The sequence below is a fragment of the Lolium rigidum genome, chromosome 6, assembly GCF_022539505.1.
Source record: "Lolium rigidum isolate FL_2022 chromosome 6, APGP_CSIRO_Lrig_0.1, whole genome shotgun sequence".
In the NCBI taxonomy this organism is placed as follows: Eukaryota; Viridiplantae; Streptophyta; class Magnoliopsida; order Poales; family Poaceae; genus Lolium; species Lolium rigidum.
This window is the reverse complement of record NC_061513.1, coordinates 94,468,634-94,489,112: the sequence shown is the minus strand read 5'-3', so window position 1 is coordinate 94,489,112 and position 20,479 is coordinate 94,468,634. Positions and strand designations below refer to the sequence as shown.

At 41.7% G+C, this 20,479-nt stretch overlaps 1 protein-coding gene across 1 annotated transcript; it reads left to right on the top strand.

Moving 5' to 3' along the window:
- The first annotated feature begins 3,988 nt into the window (after nt 1-3,988).
- Nucleotides 3,989-9,672, top strand: LOC124660069 (probable WRKY transcription factor 38). The gene is made up of 3 exons (XM_047197862.1): nt 3,989-4,104; nt 4,301-4,408; nt 9,111-9,672. Exons 1-3 carry the CDS (start codon nt 3,989-3,991, stop codon nt 9,670-9,672), a joined length of 786 nt encoding a protein of 261 aa, XP_047053818.1.
- Nucleotides 9,673-20,479: the final 10,807 nt, after the last annotated feature.

Genomic DNA, 20,479 nt, shown 5'->3' with positions numbered 1-20,479 from the left:
AAATTGAAAGAACCAATCCTCAAGACACTAGCGGAGTATTGACATCATTCTCTTCCACTCGAAACAAAAAGGTCCCCGGCTTCTCCTTAATTTGAGCACTCTTCATATTATTCAACAACAAACTAGGCTGACCCACCTTGATATCTTGGTCACATATAGGTCAGAGCACATGTTTTCTACCATTATCACACTAAGAATAAATATTGGAGTTGCAATCATGCGTGGTCTGATTGATTAAGTTGCCACAATCTGTCTAGCAAGAATTGTCATAAATCCACATGCAAAACATCACAAAATCACCATGTCAATGTAGTTGTCCATAGAAAACTTCAAGCACTTCTTGTGAGAAATTTTCAGCTTGCCAGATTCATATAACGACTCAATGCATTGTGGTTGCGGATGTCTGCATGCAGGGAATGCCAATGATTCCAACAAACTCTTGTCGACATATTTGTATAGCTGCTAATATCAATTATCAGATTGCACCTGTGTCGTTGACTTTGCACTGAGTCTGAAAAATACTCCACCACTACCCTTGTGCTTGTATGCGATTCTCGGAACATGTTGCACCATCAAATTATTGCAACGAGCAGCATCTTCAAAGCCAACCACATCCAACTTCTCAACCCCATCAGATTTTTCAAGAAGGATCAACAACTTATTATTCATCACTACCTGAAACATGTCTGACTTGGGTGAACAATGACATCTTTGAATTAGGCCCCGCACGCCTCATATGTCCTTTTCCTCCACATGTGAAACACTTGATGTGGTCGCTAGACCGAGTACTAGAAGAAACATTCGACACACTTCTGACTTTAGCGCATGCTTCTGGGAAAAAATGTTGAAGCAAAAAATGTTGAAGCACATTGACTGTGCCTGCTTGGAAATATCATTAGAATCCTCATTATATAAACGCTGACATGTGTTCTTAGTGGTTGTATTGTGGCATCTTTTAATACTTTGCTCCACCATCTAAAAACCATCATCCACCTCAACATTCATACCTTTAAAGAATTGAAACATCGTGGCCTCCGGATCATCAATTGTTCTTGTATTAATCGTTAGTAACTCCATATCCTTATAATATTCATCAATAGTCATAGTACCCTGAGTGAGCCGCTAAATTTTTTGGTACATGTCTGTCCTATAGTGCGCATGAACAAATCATGGCTTGATGAGTTCTTTCATAACTCTCAAAGAAATTGAGAGATTGCACATGCAATTTTTGTTGCACTCCACCAGATTATTATCTAATTGGTGAAAATTCAATTACAAGAAGTTTTGCTTTATTCTCCTCGGTGTAGTGATGAGCATAAAAAAATCTGACCAATACACATATGTCACTCCGAAGTACTGTTATGGCTTGTCCGTAGAGGATAACAGAGGTATCGAGATATCCATTACACCATGGTGGCACACGACGTCACGTTTTGTAATGGAGCAGCAGGTGGTGGCTCCTCTTTCGGAATCAAATAACATACAAATATAGGAGGTACAAACTCCTTTGGCTTCTCTCCAACAACTTCTGAATTCTCCTCATTAGAGCTAGACATGTTGTGCAGGTAAGGGAAAAAAATCTATATCCCAAACAAGATGATCCAATTTGATTTCAGCAAAAAAAAAACTCAACAAAACATGTGTCACGATAGAAAACTTAAATGTTCCGGCATCGTTGCGGCATGAAAGCCAGCAGGTAGACATAGCTCAACAGAGACCGTTCAGACTTTCATGTATCATCAGTAAGGTAGAAAATATGGTGTCACATGTAGAAGTCATGTGCCTCAACACGGAATTTGCGTCATAGTAGGGGCCCGGTGGACACTTGCGGCAGGAACTGGCGACATGTCAGGGCACCCTCGATGCAGCAGGCTTCCGTGGAAGACAACCAAAGTAGGCGCGGCAACATTTTAAATCTTGGCAGCAGAAAACCTAGCGGACGTGACAGGGCCCTTGGCAGGGGAATTTCCTTTTTAGGTACAACAATATGTGCAGCGAACCGTAGCATCTCACAACTTCCAAATCTTCACAAAACTAAAAGATGAACCTCGATGTTAGAAATTTTTACACTTTGATAACAAGATGATAGGGGCCAATAGATCACAACCAACAACAATAGCAACAAAAGGATTCCAATCCAACAGATATCAGATCACAAACCATAGCTTCAAGGTTGGGAAGATGGAATGTAACCCCACACATAAGAACGAAACCCTTCTCGGATCATCAATCACTAGATGATATGGTGCCCCCAAACACTGAGACGTTTTCCATTCTTATTCATGAAAATAACAATAGTTCAACTACCATGAAAGGCCCACAACCTACCCTTTTATATAGCGAGTGAAAAACCTAAATCCTACTCGGATTGGAGAAGCCAACAAACCTACCCAAACTGAACAAGTAATAAAACCAAACCAACATGGGAAAATAAACAGGAAATAAATCCATATTCTGATTTTTTTATTCTGCTTCACTAAATAAGAACACCAATTAAAATTGAATCTAAGCAGAATTTGGACTCCTTCCTTCTTGGCAAGCCTCTAGCTTGGAGGGGTTCTGAAATGTGGCTTCACAACTTCCTTCTTTGGTTCAACCGGTGGGATCTGAAAATAAAAATAACCAATCTTCAATACATTTAGGGGAGTGGCGACATCAAATGCCCCTCTAATGCAACCACACACCCTTCTACCACATGTGCATACTGTCTAGCGCCAGGGGAGGAAGGCCCCAAAATCATTGTCTGCCACATGTGGTGAAGATCGTTAAACTGATCATGGATATTTTGTCCAATGGGAATGAGGTAGTTACAGTTTTTTCTAAATAACGTGCAACTTTAGGTTTAGAAATGTGCGACTAGCCAATTGCAATTTTTAGGTGTGCAACACTGCGTCTCCCAGTCGCCTAGTGTATAACTTGACAACTTAGAAATAAGAATTTCTCTCAATCACCTTAGAAATAGCAAATCTAACAAAATATGGTTTTGCCCTACAATTGTGTGAAATTGTCCCTACAATTTATGCACTCTCTTCTTTATCTACTTCGCCTTGAAATCTTGCTAGATACTACAAAATCAGAGAAATGAAAGAAAGTTTCCAACTTGTAGTTCAATTGTCCTATAAATATTCTCATATCATATGTGGTCTGTCATAGAGAGATTGGTCCCATGTGTTCACGTGGCCATATATGTATATCTATATTATTTGTGCTGCGCACCAACAAGTAAAGCAAAGACCGAACTATATATATGTCCAGAAAGCAATCACGCAAGCATGGAGCTTATCCCGCAATGATGAGAACCGAATTAAATTGGGAAGCTTTTAGAGAAAGCTTAAATCCAGTGGAGTATGCAAATATAGAAGTTTTAGACAAAACTATCTATAACTGAATCCTGTGCGGCGCTGCACTGCCCTAGGCATTCAGGTATCAGGTTACAGCGCACGCATAAGTTCACCAGAGTTACTTTTGGTGATAATTGATGTAAGTTACTAAATCCAAACCTTTTCCAGAAAGAATCTAAATTCAACACAGTAATATATATTGATTTCGGTCTGCTACATGCCCCTGCAGATCTGGCTATATGTTTGGATTTAAAGGGGTGCAACCACGCATGTCACGTTGGGTGAAGTTTCAAAGTCCAAAAGATGCCGCGTTCGTGGTTAATTAAGCCCTGCCTTAGATTTTAAAATTCTGGAAGCAAGCGCGCACCTGCTCCATGCGCCTGCAGCAGGTTCCACAGAAGCAAACTGCATATGTATATATGTAAGTGCACAGTCACGCACTTCTCTACAGCACTAGACAAGGGGAACAATACTCACCATCTCCAACAATATCCAGACCAGCTTCAGGAGGGCGATCAGTCCTGACTGCCCGGAATCCGCCGGAACGAACCACGCTCCGCAACTCCTACGTTTTCGACGGCACCGTGCAGTACGTACGTGCGGTGTTTTGATCGGGAGCGCAACTTGCAAGAAGGCGGCTGGCCACCATGGCTAAGAGCGAGAGCAACATGGTCAGCTCCAGCGGCTGCTCTAATGGAGCACATAAGAGGCTGCTGCAGCAGGATAGCAGTGGTGGAGGCTATGCCCAACAGCACGCCAAGAAGTAAGTACAATTCATTCCATATAAATGAAAGAGTCAGCTATGCATGTGAAACTGGAAGAGCAATCAAACTAGCTAGGATATGGTGGAGTATATATACCATTAACTTGCTATATGGTTGGCCCTTGTTTCATAGTTAGTTCTTACTGCGTGTGATGCTAAATATTTTCTCAATTTTTCTTCCACTTCAATTAAACAGGAAGGCTCGCATCGGCATGAGAACAGACTACACATATGCACCGTATCATGATGGCTTCCAGTGGAGAAAATATGGGCAGAAAATGATCCGGGGCAATGCATTCCCAAGGTTTGTGTGCAGACTATCGAGTTACAATTAATTTCAGATTGCTCTACAAGTTAGCTGATGGATGTACTTAGGTAAAATACGGACAATTTATCTACCCGGACAAAGTCTAAAGACATATATACAAATGAACTTGAAAAGAACCTTCAAGTCTTCCAATTCTCCAAATTTTCCGAAATCTGTCGCTTGATTTGGAGGAATCATACCATATAAGAATATTGTAGCATTGATATAAAATCAAAGGATTTTATTATAGGAACCTAGACATCCAATAATGGCATACCTTTCTTTATAAATCCTATGCGGAAAACTCAAATTCTCTATTTTAATCCTATATTTCGCATGTGGCCTCTTACATATTTGCGCGTGTGTTTCCTAATTCTATGTTTATGTTGAATCTTGGGAACAGTAAAGGTCCTTATTAGGAAATGGGAATATGACTTGTATTACTTTGGTATATTTTCATTAATGTTTCAGAAGCATGACATACCTAATCAAGATGCTACAACCACTTGTTACTTGCTGTGGAGAATGAAAGCTTCCACTAAAAATTCCGCTTGTTAGATATATGCAAAAAAATATTTGAAACTATTAAAATGGATGCTATATTTCTTCAAATATTTACATTTAGAAAATGATAAGCATATTCATATAATTGAACTTCAGTTAATAAGTAAAAAATAACTTATTAATTAGTTGCAAACTTTGTGTTCTAAACCAATCTTGATGTCCAAATTAGGAGGACAAATTTTACAAAACAATGAAGGTAGTACAACACAGTGTACACCTGAAAAGAATATGGCAGCTAAACAAGATCGTAGATAAACATGCTCACAAATGACTCACCTTCTTTTGGTTGGTGTCTCACATAACATTCTGCTAATTAACAAGATAGAACTATATCAAAAGCTTCTACAATGATATGCAACCCTTACCTAATTTGAAACCAATATATATGTTAACCCAATATCACTGTCACACACCATAGTGGATGCTTCGGTATTGGTTAAGTGCATGTGATTTGATCTCGTTCCAAGGTTTCCCATGTTAGTTAAGTACTAAGTACATGTTTTTGGTCTGACGGTTCAGGGGTTAATCAACAGCTTAACTAATCGTCCCAAGCCAGAAAGGTCCCTACTGCTGGTAGTTTAATCGCAAGTGCGCTTTGAAGCAAAGGGATATAGTATACGTGATGCATGTGCGGTTTATTAGATTTCCTTTTTGCCCTGCCTCTCGGTAGCTACCTGTAGCTCGCATCAGGTTGTGACGTTGACCTTTACGTTGTCGTTTACATAGAAACCACATGCCCAAATGGGAATCTGCAGTTAACAAGCGCAACCAACCAATTTGGGAAAGGAAAAGGAGACTTATTCTTAATTAAGCACCATCAGACTTTGAGGATATATCATTTGCGTTCAGGTTTCGTGCACTCCACTGGGGGGTTTGTTTATTAATGATAAGTTATTTAATCGTTATCCAGCTCAACTTACGTTTCATAAACCAAGCGTTTCTATTGTTTTCGCTGTGATTGGTGATCAGTCAATTGTTCCATAATTAGATAAGTGTCAGCGCAAGCAACAGCTCGTGTCATGATTTTGTTTTAATATTGGTAATTAAATTGATTACTTAAAAAATATGTCTTAATCATTGACATAATGTTTGGAGAAAATACCACATAATTGATTATTGATCTGCAAAAAACCCTTCATCCGGGACAAGATTTTGTTTTTGTTAGAGTAAGTATATTACGTGTAGTATGTGCTTGTCTTAAACCTAATCTTCAGTAGGACATGACAAGTTTTAATTTGAATTGCTCCCTCCAGTTCGGAAAACTGAAAACACAAAGTTTTGGACATGAGCTGAGTATTCACTTTTATCTTTACTAGCAAAAGTGCCCGTGCGTTGCACCGGCAGCCCCACTATACCGGTGGTCCCTCGTACTTGAGGAATAAGGCACTGGCTAGTACTGGTGGGCCTTCGTACCCGAGAAATAGGGCGCTAGGTAGTAGTGGCGGGTTGACGAAGATAGTGAGGTCGCTGGCCGCGAATGCGTTGAACCGTGATGGACCGCAAGCTTGGCGGCTTTGGAAGATTGAAAGGAATCATATGCGGACAAAATAAGAGGTGGATATGTGACTTCCGTAATAAATTGTAATCCTTATTCTAGTGCAAATGGATAGTTTAGTCTCTAGAAAATTTACGATATGACGCAATAATTTTTAAATATATATGGGTCATATGTATTGTTCTCTGACTAAATAATTTTTAATAACCTTCAGTTAACAATTTAGAATGCTTTTCTTAGTTATGTGAGACAGTGAGGAGTATCAGGCAAAGAGTTACATACATGTCCGAAATTGTTGTTTGAAAAAAAAAACAAAAATTTGCAAATAACATCAGCTAGCAGCAAACAGAAATGTAAATCGTAGCAGTAAACCGTATCACCTAAACAAATTGCAAAGAAACCAAAGCAGTGGGGGCATGGGCTGAGCTTCGTGGCTCGACTTCGTTTCCGCTCCAGCACCTGAGCGCCTCTTATCCGCTTGCTCTCGTTCGATTAGGGTCCAATCCCAATCTGTGTTGCTTCCTTGTTGATTTGCAACTTGACAACGTATATGAATAGGTAGAAGTCGATGTGAAGAAGCGAGGTGGGATTATTATTAGCACCAATCACCGATCTATTCTACATGGAGAGAACTTTGTTTAACCGTACCAGCCCAATAGCCCAATCCAGGTCCAGCCACCGACGCCCCTCCAATCCTATCCCTTCCCTTATCTCTCCCCTGGCTCAGCTCACCACACACAGCACGCAAGACCCAACCCCCGCTGTCACACGCGCTTTCTCGTCGCCGGTGCTGCTAGCTCCGCCTCCGGCCGACGCCACTTGCCTGCGCTCCGCCGCCTGTCATACTCTGCTCCGCCTTCGCCGCGCCCGACCCCCACCGCCATGCTACACCAGCCGTGCCGCCGCTACACTTCCGGCTGACGCCGACCTCTGCTGGTTTCTCTTTTCCCCGGCGTCTCTCCAACGTCCTCCTCGACGTCTCTATCTCCGGGAATGTTCTCTCACGTCACGCCTAAACATGTACTGACGGGAGGACGAACTCGACGGGGCAGACGGAATAATTGAACCGCTATGGTGGCAAAGGTCGTTCGGGAAGGGGAAAAGAATAAGCGAAACGGTAGGGTGGCAATTGTGCAGTATTATGCGATTTGGTGGGAGGGTAAAACGGTCCCCAAAAAAGCGTTGACGAAACTTTTTGGCAGAAATCTTAGATCATACGGACCAAACCGAGGAAACGCTTCTCCCTTTATTATTAGGTATAGATTTTAATCATTTTTAAAATAATTATATGTTTGAGAGGTATAATTATTATAGTAGGCACGTGGAAATCATATGGTAGGGTTGTCCCATGGTGGGCCAGGCTTCTACCTAATTAGGGCCACTTGGCGACAGGCCCAATCCTAGGATCCTACCATGCACCTTAGTTCCCCTCAAAAAAAAAAAAACATGCACCTTAGTTTTTTTTTTGAAACCATGCACTTCAGCTAACCCTCTCGATATGCTTTAAAAAAATGCAAGAGCAATGCCCTTCCATCACTGGTGGGCAAATTTTAAAATATCGTGCTATATTTGAAATTATGTTTTCAAAATAACCTTAGATGTAACCAAAATATTAAGGATTTAACCAAGAATGAAGGATATAGTCCAAAACGGCCAAAATAATACATGCATAACCACATACAAAAATAGTTCTCCAATTTTCAAAAGCCTAACATCCACATCCCACAGGGAAACAACATATCTTAAAGTACTAAGTAAGAATTATCAGCATTAGTGACATTATCTTTCGATTGAAAAGAGGAACCATCAGATTGCCAAACAGGAAGCAACTTCTTACAAAGGAGGAAAACCCGGGCCTTTGGGCACATAAGCTGGGAAAAATGGCGTGCTAACGATATGACGTTTTAGCACAATGTAGAATCCTATTTCATAAATAGTGCCATAGCGAGTGAAATACTAAAATTTAGTGTGAGCTCTCTAGTTATGCTATAACGTTCTATTAGTGTCGAAATAGCGAGCTATTTTCTTCATGATGGCGGCATAGGTTTAAGCGAATTTCAACCACAAGGTTCCCTGTTGAGAGGCCTATTGCAAGCTCTTTTCTTCATGCTGGTGGGATAGGTTTAAGCGAATTTCAACCACAAGGTTCCCTGCTGAGAGGCCTATTGCAACTTGCACCTTCTAGCAAGAGGAAGAGTGAGAGTGAAAATTAATTAGGCCAAACATACTATCATGAAGATTCAGTTTTTATCATGTGAGGACACTCAACATTTGTGCATATGAGATCTCTAGCGAGTTCCAGCATTACAAGTGAGTAAGATCCATATATACTAGCTAGATCTGAAGGGTGCATCTGATTCCCCACATTTGGGGATGCTCTCCCACACTACGATATCCAAAGCACGCATGCATGGGATCAGTACTCTAATTTGGAGCTAATTAATAATGCATGTCGGCAAGATCAACAATTCTGATCATCCAAGTTGTACAATGCCAGATGGTCTCATGTGCCACGATTTTGGCTGCCACATGCATCATGTCTGATCGACGGTGACCACTACTTTTAAGATGGATCGTATTTTTTGCTTCTCAAAGCACGCATGGAAAAGCGAGCACTAAACACACTGTCTATCTATGCAGATGCTACTACCGGTGCACGTACCACCAGGATCTTGGCTGTCCGGCGAGCAAGCACGTGGAGCAGCACAACTCCGGGGACCCGCCTCTGTTCCGGGTGGTCTACACCAACGACCACACATGCAGAGGCGCGGCCGATGCGGCCTCGGACTACATGGCTTCGTCGATGCACATCCAACAGATCGCCGATGCTTCCCTGAGAAAGGTGCCGGAGGTGGAAACTAAGCCGGCGCCGCTCACGCAGCTGGCTCGCTGCGGCCGTGGTTTCGCCGCCGCGATAAAAGAAGAGAAAGACGCCATCGTCTCCTCCCTACTCACCGTCATCAGAGGCTGCGACGACAACATCGTGAAATCTGACCACTCCGCTCGTGTGAACTACAGAGATTCGTTGTTGGCTAGTAACTGCTACAGGGATTCACCGGCGATGGCCGGAGGTAGCCATGACGGCAGCAGTAGCTCCTCGGTTTCGCCAGTGGTGCTGCCGGCGCACCATGACCTAGGGCTGGACTTCATGGTGGACTCCAACTGGTTCGAGCCTTTGGATTTGGGTTGGTTCATTGAATAGATTGAGTACTTAATTTGAGCGTGTCCATTCACCTATCCATTTATAAGATGCCCTTTTTGTTTGAGATGTGGTGGTGCATATGTGCTCTCACCATGTCCCAAATTTAGGTAGAAGTGAGACTCTAGCTTGGTGGGTGAGGTCCTAACTATTTTTTTCCTCACCATTGCACCGTAGAAGAGTTCTCCATGATGTCGCTCGCTCATTTTTTTTCTCTCTCTATGTATAGAACAGACAGGGAGTATGTACAAGTCTACTTTTGGAAAATATACGGGTGTTCAAATAGTGTACAAATAAATATTTTGTGGAACTAAATGTGTTGGAACATCCGTCAATGGGTCCCTTACTCCCTTATCGGCCTACAGAGTTCATGGGTCCCACATCGGCCCACATAGGTCAAAATGGGACCACTTGGCCGGGGGTGGCCTAGCACAACGACTCAGGCGCTCAGATTCTACTTATCGTCACGATCATGTTGGAGTACATGCCATGGCAAGATCATCATGAGGATTTTACTTATCATAACGATCAAATATGAGTGTTTTTTATCGAAACATTTCGTTGTATTGTTTTTTTGATCTACTTATACGTGTTATCCAGTTAATGTTGTTTCCGCCACAAGTCGGCTCCATTATTGTTCCAAATCCATGATCTGATATATTAGCATTCGAATCCACAACCGGTTATTATCCTTCACTCTCCCAACCCATTTACATTACTACCATAATCTCTCTATTGCATATACGGGAATATAGGGAATCACCCAAGTGGTATCAATCATCACATCACCATTCACCTTCATGGGGAGCTTGAGACTTCCTCGAGTTTTTCCTACATATATAAAGATAGTATAATCCGTCCAAACACGACGTAGGGTCCTAAGTCCTAACCCTATGTTATTTTCCAGGGTCCAAGCCTATCTACAACCATCTTTTGTTTTCTACCATCCATGTTTGCTGAACGATGACCCCCGGACTAATATTGTTGGGAAATTTAAGAAAAGTTGGCATGCCAGGTAGGAGTGCACGTCCGAATCTAGCTACCTCACCAGATCCATATTTCAAAAATCAGCATCAACGGCAACAACTTGGCCTTTTCTCTATGCCAGGTGGCCCTCTTTGGATCCCTAGAGTTCATTGCCAATCACCTCGATGAGCCATCGCTTCTCCACCCTATCTTGGATCCTTTAGATCTTTCACTGTCATATTCTTCCCAGCGGTTGGAGGCAGTTGTTTGGCCACTCTCCGATGGCATCAAAACTACCAATGAACTATCCCGACGAGGAAGGTTGTCTGGCTTGATGAGACCTGTCACTAAATGACAAGATTCACAATCACCCTTTACTCATAATAAAATCAATACCCAATGATCAAAACATTCCAAAACATTCATATATTCATTTATTAACAAAATTTATTCAAGTAATTATAAGGTATAACATGTGACAGACATACTAGTGGCGGCTTTATTCAAAGATAGAGATGCAACTCAAAAAAGCAAACAAAAAGACTCACAAAGATTCTCTATGCTCATAAATTTTCCCATATAGCTTAAATAAAAAACAATATTTGGAGATTTACAAACCTAGATTGCTGTTGGTGTACAGGGATTTCTTGGGAATCCCCAAGCTTATGGTGATATGCTGTAAACCATTATTAAATGAACCTTGATTTATTTTTCCATCATTCCTTGTGAAAAAACTTCACTATAAAAACTCATCAATCCCACTATTTTGTGCAGGTTTAGTGACACAAAGATACATAGCATGGTGTGATCAATCACCGAAATAAATCTGGTATTGTAATGTACAGAAAGTTGATCAAGTGGCTACCAGCCAAATAACACCATAATACACATAAATAATGAAACGGTAACTCAAAAGAGCCACCTAAGTAACTAAAGGAAGAATCTATCAAAAACAACAGCTGCAGCAAAATGATTTTTTGAAACACAACTCCGAAAAATCAGACAAATCTGAAAATAATACAAACATGGAGCATTTAATATGAAAATTACAGCCTATATCGAGCTACATGAATTTGTGCGGAATTTTTCTCGTAAACTACAACACGTAGAAAAACGCAACACAAGAAATTATAAACATCTTTCAAAATTCATATGATTTGACTTGGCATTTAAACTTATAAAACTGAAAAAGCAAAAAAAAAAAACTTGAATAGCTAAGCAAACACTCAAAACAAAAATTGAAAGAACATATTCGGGTTGCCTCCTACAAAGCGTTTTTTTTTTGTAGCCATATAGCTAGGATTTATACATTTTTTATGTAGGAGGTGCGCATTTCATGGGAGAAATGCTTCATTGCTCCCTCCTTATTTGGAAAGTTCTCAGTGCACTTATTTTGTGAAACCAAAAAAATCACATTCCCCTCATTTGAATCAATTATAGCATATGTAGTTCTGAAAAGGTCTCCCACGAATTATAGGCCATGGGATTTGACTCTCAATATCCATGATAATGAAAGGACGTGGCTACACAGTGCCTGGGCACTGGGTAGTCTTCCACGGTGCCCCTCCCCAAATTAGAAAGAAAATGATGTCTGTTCCCACGCCTTACCAAAAAAGGAAAGTTGTGGTCCCCTAGTCCCCCATGTCCCATTCTTTATTATTTCCACAAGCCCGCCCATACAACAGCTTTGTCGTGAGGAGAAAAAGATGCAACGGCAGGTCTGTTGCTAGTTCATCACAGAAAAATAGTGTAATCAACGTACATGGGTTGGCAAAAGCCAAAAAAATCACAGGTACGCATCATAGTCCTTCGTGTAATACTATCGCCTGCTTTTCACTCCCCATAGATGAAATTTTTGTTCTAGGTGATCGACAAAAGCAACGCTTCTCTAGGCCTCTCGCCGCTCCACCCCTGGTAGACGATGTAAAATATCTCTGTTGTTACATCCTTGTGCCGATCTTGCATTGAAGAAACTACAGGGAAAGAAAATACGTTGGATCTAATGTCTGAGGAAAATAAGAGAATGAGAAAAAAATGAAAATAAAGAAAAACGGATGTAATAAATCATTACGTTTTACAATGAAATGGCAGTCAATAATTGCAAAACCACATCTAGATTACTTGCGTGAAAAAATACTAGCAAATGCATTACATGGGAAAAATGCATGGCGGTATATGAACAACTACATTATGGTTGTGCAACCATTGCAGTTTAAAGCTAAAAACTACATGTAACAATACCCACAGTGAATGGTTCAACCCATGGGAAGAAAATACATCGTGCACACATGATCACGTACAAAAGAAAAACTCGTGCACGTAACAAACACACGTCTACTAAATAAAAAATACATGCTAACACAATAACCTACATCAGGCATAAGTTTTATTTCGAGACTGTGCAGATTTGAGCATTGAAACTGTACATTATACAAAAGATCATGTAGATCATACATGTAACTAATGCTCTAATACTACATCCAACCGTTCAAACCATGCATCAGACCATGCCGATTTAAACATTCAGAATTTAACATCGTATACAAAATCATAATCATATAGGCTATGGTCTATGGATGTACAAAAATAGCTCGAGCACAACTAAAAATACATCCAAAAAAACATGTTATTGCTGCATCAGATCTATGTGAACAATTAAATGCTAGTTGGGAGAATTACATCCTATACAGTTGTTGTACAGCCCATGGGTGTAACAAAATACAAAAATAGCTCTAGTACTGCTAAAACTACATGCAAGAATCAAATACAACTAAGTTCAGTTCATCATGGATCATCAGACAAATTACCCAAAACAAATATCACCAATCAAAAACTATGCAACATTAACTTTATAAATATAAATTCAAGATGCGAGAATAGCTTACCACAACCCAAAGGACCATGCTGCTTGGTAATCAAAACGCTTCTTTCCTCCTCTATTAGCTTCCTATATTGTAATATGTGCAACACACCTACAGGACACTTGCAGTCAGTTGTAGGTTGAGAGATAAGACTCATAGGTTATAATAAGGAATTGATCAAAAGCACATGAACCATGCCCAAAACACACAAAAAGTGTTATAGCTGTATAATAACATTCGTATTTTAAAGCTCCATGATCCATTGTTTAGTGCCACTTGCTACAATACTGAAAATACTATCTGGCAATAGCTCTATAAAATTATCTCAAGTAGTACACAGGAGAATTTTTTTAGACACGAAACAAGATGGGGAGCATAACTAGAGAACACATAAGGCAAATACCAGCAAGTGCTAGGCCAGCGAGCTCTTCTATGCCAGACAACTCATGGCAGTACATAAAAAAGAGCAAGGCATGGAAACTACAGTGTAAGGCATACGAAGCCAGCTCAAATATATAAAGATTAACTGGGCAAGGAAACGAGATAAGCATATTTCTAAAGACTTACAAGAATGCAAATGTTATTAAGAACATAAATGACCAAGTTAAAACTGGATGAAATAGGACTACACTGGCTACAATACAACCCTTTGACGAAAACTAGTATAGTTGCAAGCTGATTGCTTCAAATACATTAGTCTGAAACAGTGGACCTACTTGGTTCATCAGGTGCACTAAATATATCATTAAAAGAGCAAGACGTTTAACTTGCTCGATTTCTGAAAATTAGTACTAACTTAACATGAATAATACATTATCAGGGAACTAGTACAGCCAAGTTAAATTTCAAGGGATTGACACATCTATGAGACTATGACCAAACTGTCCCTCAGCAAACTAGTATCAAACAAGACTCAACGTCGTAGTTAAGAACAAACATGAATGGCATGGACGAAGAATTTCTCACCAGTGAGAAGAAACAACGGAGAAGGGCAGGAAAATGCAGTAGCGTTTCATAGAGGACAAAATTGGAAGCTTCAAAAATAATAATGATAATGGAGTTCGGCCACATCATATGCACATATAATTGCAGTGTTCCCAGTTCACCACACCATATGTACATATTATAATATCACTACCAGCCTCAAATCATATCATCGTGAGCATTGGATGTGTAAATACATCCTAATCATCCTACCTTTAAATACAAGATGATATGTTGCACCCACCTATATGTCTAGATGACCTTACTCTGCTTTTCGTTTGATTCTTTCAAGTAGCTGAATGCGATTGATGCAAGTATGCTCACAGTTTTACTTTGGAGAAGTACATGACAACTCACTTTTGTTAATGACATCAGGAGATTAAACACCCCAAGACAGATACCCAGTATCATTCTTTGAGAAAACCTACTATTTGTTACAGCCAGATCTGGAGGAATCTACTATTTGTTACATCCAAAATCTTTGGGGAAACCTACTAATCAAGATCCTAGATGTAGAAAAAGAAAAAAAAATACATCCACCGCTACAAATTTTAGATTTTCCACGAATTGCTGAACACTTCCATCTAATGCCCAAGTTGGTCAGCTAAAAAGGAGAGGTTCAAGCAGCTGAACCGGGAACATCTGCCAGCATCCAACCGGCAAAAATATAATACATGCTACAACAGAGACACACACCATTAAGAACTGAACCTTCATGACCACCACCGTACCTGCGCTCGTAAATATACATCATATAGTGTTGACCACCACTAGCTCATCCATAGAGAATGGCAACGATGTAGAGCCACGAACTGCTGCGAGTAAACCTGCTACAAGACTAGTTTAGTCGGGGCTGTGTCTCCGCAACTAGAATCAAACGCGAATCAATCCCTAAGCAACTAAAATCAAACGCGCATCGAACCTAAATTACCAACGCGGAAAAGCAAAAACCGGATGGGGAAAAGCTCAAGATTGAAGCACTCACCATCTCCAAAAAAGCGACAGAAGTACGCCGCGGTCTGGACGCAACACCACGCCGCCGATGCCCTCTCGCCGATGCGTCCAAGCTCATCCAGCCTAACTCGAATGCGTCGAATTACATGGCCCGCGTCGGACGCATCGATCCACGCGTCCGCGACGGTGAGGTTGTTACAGGGCTCCCACCCACCAGGAGGAACGCCCCAAGGCTTCACGGCGGTCCACTCGCCGCCGATGAGGCCGATCTAGTGGGGGATTGACGAGGGGTTGAGAGGAAGTGGACGCGGATGAAAAGAAGAAGGGTTGAGGACGAAGTTGACTTTGAACAGGGGAACGGGGAAGAGGTAGTCGTCTTTTTTTCCTCGCTTGCGCTGCTTCGTCTGAGCCACTCGATCACGATCTGACGACTACGAGAGGGGAGCACCCTGTAAGACTAGAGCGTGCCCAGGCAATAATTAGAAATTACCATAATGAAATCCACAGGCACAATTCGATCATGACATTATTTATTCTACCTAAATAATGCTCAGTATAACAATCACCAAGTTGTAAATCAATATTGCATTTTTCCACAGGACCAATGTTTAGAGTATTATATGAAGCTTTTGATATACTATTCACACTAGACCTCAATTCAAGCACAACTGTGCATGTAATATTGACTATGGTGACTTGTATGAGTAATATCCCAAGGAATCCCCCTACACCAACACACATCTAGGCTTGTAAATCTTCAAACAAACCTAATTCAAAAGGTTTCATGGTTGAGCGACGTGATGCACAAAGTGGAGGAAAATGAGAAGCTCAAAACCAACTAGCACTCCACCTATTGATAGTGGTAAGCAAGAATACATGCTACACTAATTTTTATTGGTTTCTAGATTTCTAACAAACAAGGAAAAAAATCAAGAACAAAACGTAAACAAAGAAAAAAAAAACAAAGAGATATCACACTAGTTGGAAAATGGTTGTAGACACAAACATAGTAGTAGCGCACCTAGTAATGAAACATGACCTAAGTTAGTAGCAGCGTACATTTTCGTAGTTACACCACTAGTAATGGAGCTATTAGCCGCGTATGTCATTTTTGGTACGCTATTACTAATTTAGCGGCGGCGTATGGTCCTAAAAGATGCCCCTATGCTAATATTAATTATGGCAACATGCACACACCAAACACCCAGGACTACCTAATATCGTGCATAGTCACCATTATCTTCTTTCTCTCTCCCCTTCTTCTGCCTCAGTCAGGCCTACCGGTCAAGAATCCACCATTGAAACACATCTCACTAATACTCCCTTTGTAGGGAAAAAATCTCAAACCAAGATTAAGATAAAGAGAGTGTTGCCTTAAGAACTTTGACATGAAGTTGATTAACACAATACTATCTTGAGCAAACAAGGATACCTAGAGAAGTAACCAATGGAAAGGTAAAAACTATAGCAACACATAGATTGGTGTTACTTCAACATGCATACTACCAAGTTACTCCAACTAACACACACATACCCCTCACGGGTTCTTTCATCCAAGTTTGATCAGTACATAGAATACATGAATGGGGTAACATATACATCTATAAATACATCAATAACGAAATAACAATCGAATCTCATGACTCATCTAATAAAAAATATCCACCATCAAACTGATACAAATAAGACCATAATCATGTAGGGAACTCATATGGATTTTGTTAGTGAATTACATATGAAGAGATTGATATAGGCTAGGGTGGACTAATCCCTCTTTAACATGGTGGCGATGGTGGCGATGTTGCTGGAGGCGGAGGAGCAACAGAGGGTAGCTTCGGTGGAACTTTCGCCGCGTATGTTAGTGGGTCTTTCTCTATTTCGAGCATTTCTCTATTGACGGCAACCTATTTGAGACTTCACAATATCATGTCGGTATATAGGTAGTTTTAGGTAAAAACTCAACAGACAATGTCAAAATTGAACAAACGGGGTCATAGGGGGCTTGTGGTCCAACATGGCGTCTCCCAAGGGGATGGTTGCGCCATGGGATCCACTAGGCGTCCTACTTGTTCTTCCCATGTTTTGATATGTCCCAAAAAACTAATGTGGAAAAAAGTGTGGGTCCATTTGGTGTCCATAAGGTCACCAAAACTAAATAATACGCAAAACTAGGTATTCCTATTTTCCAGCATTAAAACCCAACAAATGGGGATTTTGTTCCGAAACCCCTAATCAATGTACAACATGAAATGAACCTCACATATCATGAAAATATCATATAATATAATGGAATAAACACCAAAGTTTATTCCGACATGAAGTTTAAACACCAAAGTTTAATGGTCAACAATTAAGTGGTCTCATCTTTGAAACCCACTGGTTTCGGGTCTAGGACCTCTCCCTAAGAAGACCCATCCGTGGAAGGAAGGGGCGCATAGGATTCTAGGGCATGACTCTTTACCTTGATCTGTCTGAGACTACATTTCTTGGGCAGAGTGTGATTCTCCCTATTGCTAGGATCCCATGGGCTGGAAGGGCCTGACTGATATCAATATGCCACATCATAGGCGTGTTGTTTCTCATTGATCCACCACTTTGGTGTATGCTCATTCTCATGATGGCGCGAGCCTCTCCATATCACGTTGGTCTTAATGCTTGTTACGACTAGCAAATGAGTGATAGGAGCATTTGGCAGCTGCCTGCCATCTGGACGAACACGATCCATGGAAGGAAGGGAAGGGCGGGAGGTTAAAGAATAGGGCCACTATACAACATCATATATTCGAAAGGGATATTGGTTTTGTGGGAGAGAGTGCAATCTAGAGCTCCCACTTCAATCCAAATCAACTTATGTAGTGGCAGCGGAGGAGGGGGTGAGAAAGCACATGAGATTGGCCTAAAGGCTGGCTAGGCTGTTACCTGGGTTGCCGCACTAGAGGATCAAAGGTTGGGGGCATGTCTCATGCATCCAAAACATGAGTGGTAGCTGGCAGGGCAGTGGGCTTGAATGGGATGCTATAGGGAGGGCCTTGCTGGCCCAACTAAGGCCCATCCACAACATGACTCCAAGGCCCAACTCCCACTTCCTCCGCTCCTGTGACCATTGACCGATGGAGGCTTGGTGTTGCCGCATGCAACGGCTCTAAAGCAATGGAAATCTGGAGTGAGCCCACCAGGACTGATGGTGCCGGGGATGACGATATTTCCACCACCCTTGGCAGGTGGAGGGTACGGCAGGGAACGCTTCCTTGGTCGGCTTAATGCTTCCCAGATCCAGAATCCTCTATTTCGACATTGACGTTGTCCTCCCAAATCGAGGCAGCCTTCCTCCTAGCGCAAACAAAAACGGGAAAAGTTCATTGACCCGACATATCACTAAATGTTGTAGTACGTAAGTGATGCATGTAAAATGCATGCATGAACTTCGTAGTTTGTTGACACATATTGCCACATATTTGCAACATATATGATGTTATGTTCATGTTTTATATTGAATTTTTGGGATTTACCAATGATCCCCTTTATTTTGGTTATAACCCCGGAGGACAGGAAAATCCTGTTTTGTGTATTGTTTAGTTTTGAGGGACCTAAACGAAGTCAAAAGGAGATAGGATTCTGGGGATGTCAATATTTCATCAAGAGAATCACCTGTAGTACTTGGAGCTCACGAGAAGGGCTAGCTAGGAGTGCCAAAAGAGCCCAGTTGGCGCGCCTAGTTGGGGCGGGCATGCCACCCATACTCTTTCCCTACCCGGTTGTACGATTCTCTTGATTCTTTCGGCATCGGACTCCATCTGACATAAAAAATTCTATATAAAGGACCCGCCGAGGCTTCCTCGAGGAGAGTGCCGCAGAAACACCGAAACACAAAAACAGAGACAAAACCAGCGAGTATTGGAGGGGGAAACTGCGCCGGAGCCGCCGCCGAGGGATCTCTAATTTGTCCAACCTCTCCACCTCTAGACTATGGACTTGTCGCAGTAACTTGATATATTTCTCTCTTGTTCTTCATATATCTAGTACCATATGAGCTGTCGAACATGATTATGGTCATATATGTAATTCCTATGTGATGAATCTTTATTTTATGATTTGATATATGAGATTGGAACCTATTATGTGTAATATGTATTGATAGATGTATATCATGTAGCCCGTTCTTAAGTACTTGTTCTTGAACGGATTGTAGCGAACAAGAGGGGGGGGGGGGTGAATGGACGCTACATAAATTTTAAGTCTTTTTCAGATTTTAGGCGATGCAGAAGGTAAAGGTGATAGCTTTAGTGGTGGAGATGTTCCTAGTATGATCCTAGGCTAGTGCAACAAGCAAATGAACCAAGCATAATAACAAAGTTAGGGAGCGGGACAACCGAGGGGCGCGGAGACGAGGCGAGGTTGTTTCCCGCAGTTCCTCCCATAAAAGGGAGTACGTCTGCATTGAGGAGGTGCTAGCCTCACAGAAGAGGCTAGGCGGACACACCACGAAGGAAGGCCTCACCTTCTTCCTCAAGAGAGATCCACAAAGGGGCTCCCCCTTCTCCACTAAGGCACCGGTCGAGGCGGGGGTTCATTCACAAGGTTGGGGTGAGCTCCACAACACCGGAGGCTCCCAACACCCTATGGGGCTAGCACAACTCCAAGCTAGCCTCCATAGGAGCACTTCCTCCAAGATCCCACCATAGGAACCCTAACTCCAAGATCCACAAAGGACTAGCACGAATTGGTGAAATCTCTATTGGTAGAACTATAGATCGGGGCCTCCTCCACCACTCCTCAAAGTTTGGGCAAGATTGGTTGGATGGGTGGGGAGATCCTCAAGGTTTAAGCTCAGCAACAATGGAGGAGAGAGAGAAGAGATAAAAATGAGCTGGGGAAGAAGGGGCCTTTATATAGGGTCCACCAAAATCCAACCGTTATTTGTTGTCTCCGCGCGACCGGTACTACCGCTTTGGCAAGCGGTAGTACCGCTCTGGACTCGAAATACGTCACAGCTGCAGCCACGTGGACTTACAGCGGTAGTACCGCTTGCGGTACCGCTTTGGTAC

Excerpts from the sequence above, each read along its gene's own strand:
- LOC124660069 (XM_047197862.1), top strand. The coding sequence starts at position 3,989 with ATGGCTAAGAGCGAGAGCAACATGGTCAGCTCCAGCGGCTGCTCTAAT. Across the intron at positions 4,105-4,300 it reads GCCCAACAGCACGCCAAGAA|GAAGGCTCGCATCGGCATGA; the intron begins GTAAGTACAATT and ends TCAATTAAACAG. Across the intron at positions 4,409-9,110 it reads CGGGGCAATGCATTCCCAAG|ATGCTACTACCGGTGCACGT; the intron begins GTTTGTGTGCAG and ends CTATCTATGCAG.